Source organism: Episyrphus balteatus, chromosome 3 (genome assembly GCF_945859705.1).
Source record: "Episyrphus balteatus chromosome 3, idEpiBalt1.1, whole genome shotgun sequence".
Taxonomy (NCBI): Eukaryota; Metazoa; Arthropoda; class Insecta; order Diptera; family Syrphidae; genus Episyrphus; species Episyrphus balteatus.
The window spans coordinates 28082618-28092971 of NC_079136.1; the positions used below are offsets into that span (position 1 = coordinate 28082618).

Sequence of the window (10354 nt, forward strand, 5' to 3'; positions counted from 1 at the left end):
CTTTAAAGTCATTATCATCATTTGCGAAGTCGTCATCATTATCATCATCTACAAAGTCATCATCATCATCTTCAAGATCATCAGTATCCTGTATATCATCAAGCATCATAAAATTTAAATGTACAAGGTACTTTATACACTTATATACTTTAGTGCTTTTGTAGAAAACTATATTTTCGAATTATAAATTTTATATTTATTATTCTCACATTATATTTTGATTCGTTTTCACTTTTTTATACGTATTTGGTATCAATATCGTACAACTCACTTATTGCAAATCGTATCTATCGATTTTTTAAAATCATTTTGTTTTTGGTGAGAATCTTTATAAACGCGGTTTAAAAATACACAGTTATTAGCGTCATAATGAGTTTGCTGGACGATTTAATTTTTGCATCCGATCAATTGGTTGAATTTTATGCGGCCTTTAAGGCAAAACCAGCCACAGCTCATTCGGTTTCGTTGCTCGAAGCATTTCAAAGCGAATTAAAAGGTTTATGGCAAGACGCTAAGTTTGCCTATGCGCGATGCATACGAGGAGACGAAGATCTAAAAGATTCACTATGCGAAGTTAAAGCAAAATATCAAAGTTCCTCTTCAACGTTCTTTCAATGTTCAAGTGACATTGCGGATTTATTAAAAGCACTTAATGCAAATCTTAAGGTTTCTATCGATCCAGGTGTACAAAGTGCTCTTCCAAACAGTGAACATTCCCACAACATAAAAGTCCCTGCTTGCGATACGCAAGATTTTCATGGCAATTATTTAGAATGGCCTTCTTTTAGGGATATGTTCACTGCTGTTTATATAAACCATTCAAAGCTTAGCGATGTACAAAAACTTTTTCATCTACGGTCTAAAACAAAGGACGCAGCTTTTAATATCGTAAATAAATTCGGTTTAACCGACAATAATTTTCACTTGGCGTGGAATGCTCTAAAGGAGCACTATGAGAACAAACGAATTTTAGTTAACAATCAAATACAGATTCTTTTAAATCTAAAACCCATTTCTTTCGAATCCGCAAAGGATATTAAAAATTTGCAAAGTAGTATCAACGATGCTTTGATCGCACTAAAGTCGTACGATATCCAAACCGATGCGTGGAATGCAATCATTACTTTTCTTTGTGCATCTCGACTCCCAGATACGACACTTAGTCTATGGGAAACATCTTTAAGCAAACCAACCGAAATTCCTTCATGGGAAACCATGAACACTTTTTTAACAAATCGGTATCGTATTCTTGAGAGTGTTTCTGAGATGAAACTTAACTCTCATAACAAAACACAAAGTATCAAACCGGTAACGTCACAAGTTACTAAATCAAAACCACTAAGAAACTTTCATATGAAAGTCGTTCCTGCATGTCAAGTATGCAGTGAACAACATCCACTTCGCACCTGTCCAATTTTTTTGAAAATGTCTGTTGATGACAGGCATCAAACAGTGCGCAAACATAAATTTTGTTTTAACTGTCTAGCAATAAATCACAATCTTAATCAATGTAAAAGCACTAGCACCTGCCAACGATGTAAAGGCAGACATCATACGTTACTTCATTTTGAAAAAAAGGTTCCATCCTATAATGGTAACTCACAAAAAAGTTCGACTTCTTCATCTTCACTTCACGGTTCTTCTTCACTTCACAATTCTTCTTCACTTCACGGTTCTTCTTCACTTCATGGTTCATCTTCACTTCCTAATTCATCTTCACTTCCTAGCTCAGCTTTATATTCTAATTCACCTTCATCTACGGGCATTCCGCCACCACAAAATAACAACTCAACTATACAGTCCACTCAGATCACCAATCATAACGTCATGTTTACTAAGTCTTATCGCCAAGTTTTATTGGCAACAGCTTTAGTGAAGATTAAACATCAAGGTTCAGAATTTGATCTTAGAGCTCTAATTGACCAAGGCTCTGAAGTTTCATTCTTGTCAGAAAAATTCCAAAAGCTCATAGGTCTTCCCACTGAAAGTACTCAAGCCAATATATGTGGTATGGGTTCAACTGTTACTGCTTCCGCTTCAAAACTTTGCAATTTTACTCTCAAGTCTAACTTGAATAACTTTGAAATAGAGACTAGAGCGTTAGTTTTGAAAAAACTCACTAGTAATCTTCCAACAGTATCAATGGATCTTGATCAAACACACTGTAATTTTAACTTTCCGTTGGCAGATCCTTTCTTTTACCAGAGTTCAAGTATTGATATGCTCATCGGAGCAGATCTTTATCCAGATATAGTTTTGGAAGGGGTGAAGAAAAATGTTTTAAATTCTTTATTAGCACAAAACACAGTTTTTGGATGGGTTTTACTCGGTCCTTATGACGATATTCCCACCATTTCAAATTGTTCAACTTTTGTCTCGTATAGTGACGAGCCTCCACCAAGTCACTGTATTGAAAGATTTTGGAAAATCGAGGAATTACCTCAAATTTACCTACTTTCTCCATCCGACCAATATTGTGAAGATTTATATCGAAGTACAACTTTTCGAGATGCAACTGGAAGATATATTGTTAAATTACCCTTTAAGAATCCTACGGAGGAACCGCAGTTGGGCACTTCACGTTTCAATGCAATGAAACAATATCTTCGAAACGAAAAAAGTTTAATGTCTAAGCCCACTGTTAAAACAGAATACGATAGAGTCCTTTCTGAGTATATTGAATTAGGTCATATGTCATCCACGCCACCTTACGAGTTGTGGAACGATGGTTGTGTTCAATCTTTTTATATGCCACACCATGCTGTTTTAAAGCCCCAAAGGACCACTACAAAACTGAGGGTCGTTTTTAACGCATCTTGCTCATCCTCCAATGGCAACAGCCTAAACGATCTTTTGTATCCAGGCCCCGTTCTTCAAAGTGACATTACGTTGCTCCTTCTTAACTGGCGTTTCTATAGATACGTTTTCAACGGTGATATTGAGAAAATGTACCGCCAAATTGGTATTCATCCTGACCATGCACAATATCAACGCATTTTATTCCGTCCCAATGGGGATCAAAAGGTCGTCGATTACAATTTAAACACTGTCACCTTCGGAGTAAATTGCGCTCCATATCTCGCAATACGCACTCTTCATCAATTATCATCCGATGTTGAAGCCAGTTTTCCTTTGGCTTCCAAAATTCTTAAAAAGGAGTTTTACGTGGACGATGTCCTTTCTGGTGCTCACGATATTTTATCAGCACGTAAAGCACAAACGGAACTTATAACGGCTCTGCGATCCGCTGGATTTAATCTAAGAAAGTGGGCAGCTAACGATTCTGAATTATTAAATCATATTCCCAGGGAAGATCTTTTAAACAAAGATTTCTTAACTATCGAAGATGACAGTTCAACAAAAACACTTGGTGTTCAATGGAACGCCTCCACTGACACTTTTTCTTTTTCAACCAACCCACAAAGTTTATCCGTGGTTTCTACCACCAAACGCGATGTATTATCGGCCATCTCAAGATTGTATGATCCTGCAGGCTGGCTTGCACCCGTTGTTGTAACTGCGAAGATAATTATGCAACAAATTTGGAAAGATGGAACTGAGTGGAAGCAAAATCTTAGGCCTCTTACCCATCAAAAATGGAAATCTTTTATATCCGATTTCTCGGAAATAGAAAAAATCACTATTCCTCGTTGGGTGGATTTTTCCCCTTGGAAAAAAATGCAACTTCACGGTTTCTCGGATGCCTCCGAAAAGGCTTATGCGGCCACTGTTTATGTTCGGGTCCGTCATGATTCTTCGTTAGTTACATCTCATTTATTATGGGCCAAATCTAAAGTGGCGCCTGTTAACACACTTTCACTTCCACGCCTTGAACTCCAAGGTGCATATCTTCTGTCACGTATGATTCGAATATTACTCAATCAATTTGATTTTTTAAACAATATCCCTATTCATCTGTGGACTGATTCCACAATTGTTCTTGCGTGGCTTAGCAAACCACCAAGTACTTGGAAAACGTTTGTTGCTAATCGAACTTCAGAAATTATAACTAACGTTCCTGATGTACAATGGAGTCATGTTCCCTCTGCTTATAATCCCGCTGATTTGGCGAGTCGTGGTATCTCCCCTGGAGAACTTAAATCAAATCAATTATGGTGGACCGGACCTAATTGGTTACAAGAACCAAAATTAAACTGGCCCTCACTTCAGGAACATGATCCTCCGGATGAATCAATCCTTGAACTTAAATCAATTTCAAAACACGTAAATGTTGCACTGCAAAAAATCGAATTCGAAAACAAAATTTTAAACAGATTTTCTTCATGGCATAGAGCGCTCCGTGTAATGAGCTATGTATTTCGTTTTCGTGAAGCAGCTCGCAAAGTTCCAAATAGAACCGAATATCATACGATATCCCTTTCTCATGAAGAGATCAAGTCTACAAAAACAAAAATTATCCAATTAACTCAAAAACAGTATTTTGGAGGTGAATATTTTGCCCTCGTTCAAGGAACAAAAGTACACTCAAAAAGTAAAATTTTATCACTTAGCCCGTTTCTTGACTCCAACCAGGTAATACGTTCTCAAGGTAGACTTGCATGCTCAACTTTATCATACAATGAAAAATTTCCTATCATTGTTCCCTATAAATCTTATTTGTCACATCTTATTTTATCTTATATTCATCAATTGTCGTTACATGGTGAAATCCAATTGATGACTCGTTTGGTGCGTTCCGAGTATTGGATACCCAAACTATCAAACCTGATCAAAAACTTTATTCGAAAGTGTAAACCTTGTGTTTTATACAAAAAATCTGTCCAGGCTCAATTTATGGGTGCCTTACCGGCAGAAAGAACAGTTTTAAGCTTACCATTCACCAACACTGGCATTGATTTTGCTGGTCTCTTCACAATTCAAAATTTCTACGGAAGAAAATGTCGTCTAGAAAAGGGCTACGCATGTCTCTTTGTCTGCTTCGCCACAAAGGGTATTCACTTGGAAGCAGTCAGCGATTTATCCGCTGCTGCATTCTTGGCCGCTTTTACACGCTTTGTTTCTCGTCGTGGACTGCCGGCAACAGTGTTTTCCGATAACGGAACAAATTTTGTAGGGGCATCTAAGTTGCTCATTGCAGATCTGCAGAAAGCTGTTCAAAGTTATCCTGCTGACTCAGCACCCAATTTTTCAAAAATCACTTGGAAATTTATTCCTCCTGGCTCCCCACACATGGGTGGTTTGTGGGAGGCAGGGGTGAAAAGTTTCAAAACTCACTTCAAAAAAATAGCCGGCAACGCAAAATATACCTTCGAAGAATTTTCAACCCTACTTACTCGAATCGAGGCATGCCTCAACTCTAGACCTTTAACTAGAATGTCTGATAATCCTGAAGACCTACTTCCATTAACTCCAGGGCACTTTTTACGGGGTGGTCCTCTACTTAGTCCCCCTGAGCCTTGTGAATCTCAAAAGAACATTTCCTTTATGCGAAGATGGAACACTCTCAAAGTTATTCATCATAAATTTAGTTTGCGTTGGAAGGAAGAGTATTTAAAAGGGCTCATGAATCGCTATAAATGGAAATATCCTCAAAGGGATATCGCAGTGAATGATCTAGTCGTTTTGAGAAATGAGCAGCTTCCACCGAATGAGTGGCGGCTTGGTAGAGTCTTAAAGGTCTACCGTGGTCCCGATGATAGAGTACGCGTTGTTGATGTTAAAACCCAAAAAGGGGTTGTTACTCGTTCTGTCGTCAAACTGTGTATTTTGCCTTCGGACTGATTACAAACAAAAACAAAATTAAAACACTTAACTTTGAATTTTTATTATTTTTTATATACGTATAAAACACTGATTAATGAATTTTATCACTTAATGGAATTTTTTCCCAATGAACTGCACTAAAATATATCTTGTATAATCTATTTTCTTTTGCTAATTAAAATATAATATGTAAAAACTCAAAACATTATCTTCAAAAACAAAACAAAATTTGAATTGTTCAATTTGGATTTATTAAACCTAAAATTTTTTGTAATGTTATAAGTTAATTTCAAATCAAAACTATGAATTAAAACATATAATACTATAAATTGATTTTAACTTTATTGAATGTACGAATTTGGTGGTTGTTGTGATCGAATTGTGAACTTTCTTCTCTTTACAATTGCAAATAACATTGCAAGGCGGGCGGTAATGTTGAACTACGTTCTAACTACGTTTTAACTACGCTCAACTACGTAAAAAAAGTAGCGAAAACGAAACTGCAAAGTGTAATCGTCTTAAGGACATTGTGTTTGCACCTTGCATTTTTCAATCCCATTCAACCAGTTTCAAGTTCCATTCATTCAAATTACTTCATTCAATCATTCAACCACCACCAACTTCACTCAAAGCTGTCATTCTTTATTCATTCTTTTTCTAACATTCAAACGATTAGCTCACCAGTGCTCCATTTTGTCCTTTTCTTCACTTAAAACTAAAATTATATACTTACAACTAAAACTAAAACGTATTATTAAAAACTTAAAACCTAAAATAAAACATTTATATTAAAAACCAAAAAAGACGTGTACAAATTTCTTGCGTACTGTGGAAACTAAAATCCAACAAAATTCAAGGCAAGTGTCGCCGTTCAACAAACATACTGTTAAAAAAAGAGCCAAGTTCTTCTATGTTGAAATTATGCTGGCACAAAAAGTACTGAGATGTAAAAGTGTACCAAGTTCTAAAGTTTGGGTTCAAATTCGTATCAATAAAATTTTGATTGTTTACTTGGCAATTTTTGAAATAACTTTAAAAATCGATAATTAAAAGAAAAATTGTCAAGAGAGCAATCAAAATTTTATTGATACGAATTTGAACCCAAACTTTAGAACTTGGTACACTTTTACATCTCAGTACTTTTTGTGCCAGCATAATTTCAACACAGAAGAACTTGGCTCTTTTTTTAACAGTATGTTTTTGTTGTGATTAACATAACACGAATTGCTCATTTCTCCTACCAAGAAGTTAATCTAAAGTCGATTGTATGTTTTTCTAAGTGTTATTCTTTAATTGGAATTGATTTCTCAAATATCATTTTAATTTTCTCGATAATGGTTCAAAACTTATTTGAATTAATAATAATGGTGAAGATTCGTTTTCAAAGGATAAGTAGAGTAAGTTCTGGTTATGTGGTATAGGTCACAACTTTTGTGTAACGAAAAATTTATATACTCAAAAAACACAAAAATACGTTATACTATTCAAAAAATTTGATTAATTTGGTTCAAATCTAACTTTAAATATATATTTTTTATTTTTGTACAATAGGTATCACTGTTTCCTCTAATGTGGTAGGTATACTTATCTCCCTTAAAATATACCAACAATAAAATTAACATTTTATCTTAAATACAAAAAAAAAAACACAAGTAATTTTTAATTTTTGTTATTATTCCTTCATTCTCAATAAAAACAAATAAAACATCTATACTGCAATGCAATGCAATATACAAAAATGAAGACACTCATAAAATATATGATATTATATTGGGGAAGAGTAAACTACATTATCAGACGTATGTGTACCACATTATACCCTCTATTTTCCAAATGTGGCGTTTTCGAGGCCAGGACACATTTTGATACAAAACTTTTTTTAGAAACAAAAAAACACTGCAAAACAATTAAGACATGAAGCCAATATACAATTGCACATTTCAAAAATGTCCGATAAGTTTATTTCAATATTTTCCAAAATATATTAAATAAAGAAACATGCGTATATGTACCAAACTACCCGACTTTAATCTATTTGATTCTAAAGAAAAAATTAAATCCGAGAAAAAAAAACTCTCTCGAAATTAGTTTTAGATTATATCTAGTACCTACCTAAATATTTAATAATGAGTATGAAAACCGAAATGAGGAATAATAGAAATATTACATAACTGCTGTGTGAAACCTTTCATTCAAAACATTAACTTTAGAAATGGAACGACTGTCAAGAATAAAGTAGATACATTCTAAAGTTGATTTAAAAAAAATGCTCACTGTGGCGTATGTGGAACATTTTTTTTCTATTATAGGACTGAAATGCGAAAAATAAAAAAAAAAACTTATATAATTTAATAAAACTAACCAGTTGATCTTTTATGAACATTACCTACCTCATCTATAAAATAAATTATTATTGTTGAAATAAATAAAATCTGTTATTAAAATTGATTTTTTTCAACAACTTCGTCGTTTTGAGATAAATGCATTTTACAGTTAGAAAAATTCCTTAAAATCCAGTTTTATTTAATACAAAAAATATATTGGGTTGCAATTTTTTATAAATAATAGGTAGGTAATATTTACACAAATAGGTAAGGTAAAAAATTTTAATTTTTAAGCGTATTTATATGTTTTTAATGAGATATGTTGTTTTGACCAAACTATTTTTCGTTCAAAAATAATATAATTTCAAATTGTGTCCTTAGTGCCAATATTGGAATTATTATTTTTTTTTTTTAAGGGGGAAATCCCTCTGGAATTTTGTATTTTTGCATTATTTTTGTTTGCATAATAAATTCATTTATCAACCGAAGAAACTATTTTCAGTGGTCTTAGCATTAAATGAAGTCTCAAAAGTCCCTTGACAGTCCCGAAACCTACGCGCACCGAACTTACCACAGTACGAAAACGAGAACTTTAAACGCATTTTTCTCGAAACGCGTGCAACGTAACTCAAAAACTAATGAAGCTATCGACTTGAAATAAAATTCAAATTACTCGTTAACTTATTGGCCATTGTATGAACCTAAAAGTTCAATATAATTTTTAAAATAAATATTTTTTTTAACAATTTTTTTATAAAAAAACATTCTATTTTTTCGTTTTTTTTTTGGTCTCTTATTTTTATTTTACACTTTTTTTTTACTAAATTTAGGTTCATGCAATGGGTATAAATATATTTTATTGGAAAAAATATTTCTTCTTTTATTATAAATAATTTTCTGGACTTGGGCATTGCACGGCGCAAACTGTAGACTCCAACTTTAAAGAGCTGTAGAGCCGCCATTTTGTTTTTAATTTACTTCAAAAAAATTGTATAAATACTTCATAATGCCAATAATATTACATACTTTTCCAAATTTCAATAAATACTTTCGGTTTTCCAAAAAAAAATTATTGAAAAAGCTGTCTTCCAGAGTAGTCCAGTAATTTTAGGTTTTATCTGCGGAAAAATTCCTACTGGGCTGAATTTTGGTATACAGCTTAATGACGGCTTTGTTATGAAGATGTGAAAAATCGACATTGATATCGTGTCCGCGTTAAGAGTTATAGGGGTCAAAAGGTCACAAAAACTGGTTTTTCACGATTTTCAGCAAAACGGTAAGTCTTATCAAAAAATTTTCAATGCAAGAATTGTAGACCAGATTATTATATATAAAAAGTGTCATGACACTTTTTTTCCTAAGACCCACCGTTTCTTAGGTATAACGATTCAAAAAGTTGAAGTTTAGTTGTAATCGTCATAATCCTATTCCTGAAAAAAAAAACTCCTAACTGAAAAGTTCCTGAAATTTCATTATTTTTTTAGCTTGAATTTCGTTCCTCAACTGTTAAGAATATGGGGAAACCAAAAAAAAAATGGAAATTTTCGCCATTTTTCCGATTGGGGCCCTTCTCCCGAAACCATTTCCCTGGGAATTTTTGTTTAGAATATGTCTGAAAATATACAGGGTGTGCAATAGAGAATGGACAACCCTAAAACGGCTTATAGCTACACTTATGATTGTTCTAAAAACAGATAGAAAAAAGTTCTATCGCAACCAGTTCATAAAATATGGACTTTTTTTCGTTCAGTGTATTTTAAATGTTATCATCTTATGTTTTCGTTCACTACAACCACGAATGAATGAATTTTATTTATTTCTTTTTTTTATAATTTTCTACAATAATTGGATGAGTACATAAACACTTTAAAAATTTCATAGCTATTGCACATTTTCGTAAAAAAAATTTTGAAATCTGTTTTTTGATGCAAAATGTAAAAAAAGTATTTTATGAAAAATTTTAAACACCTGTGGTATAAAATAAATCTATAGAAACCTAGGTGGCCAACTTTCTTAAAAATATTCTGGTATAAGGAGAATATTTTTAAGAAAGATGGCCACCTAGGTTTCTATAGATTTATTTTATACCACAGGTGTTTAAAATTTTTCATAAAATACTTTTTTTACATTTTGCATCAAAAAACAGATTTCAAAATTTTTTTTACGAAAATGTGCAATAGCTATGAAATTTTTAAAGTGTTTATGTACTCATCCAATTATTGTAGAAAATTATAAAAAAAAGAAATAAATAAAATTCATTCATTCGTGGTTGTAGTGAACGAAAACATAAGATGATAACATTTAAA

The 10354-nt window shown here is 33.0% G+C and overlaps 1 protein-coding gene across 1 annotated transcript; it reads left to right on the forward strand.

The window, feature by feature from the left end:
* Positions 1-369: 369 nt before the first annotated feature.
* Positions 370-5742, forward strand: LOC129914891 (uncharacterized). Its single transcript, XM_055994339.1, has one exon. The coding sequence runs from the start codon at positions 370-372 to the stop codon at positions 5740-5742; it is 5373 nt and encodes a 1790-aa protein (XP_055850314.1).
* Positions 5743-10354: the final 4612 nt, after the last annotated feature.

What these genes read in the sequence shown, in the direction of transcription:
- LOC129914891 (XM_055994339.1), top strand. Translation starts at nt 370, where the DNA reads ATGAGTTTGCTGGACGATTTAATTTTTGCATCCGATCAATTGGTTGAA.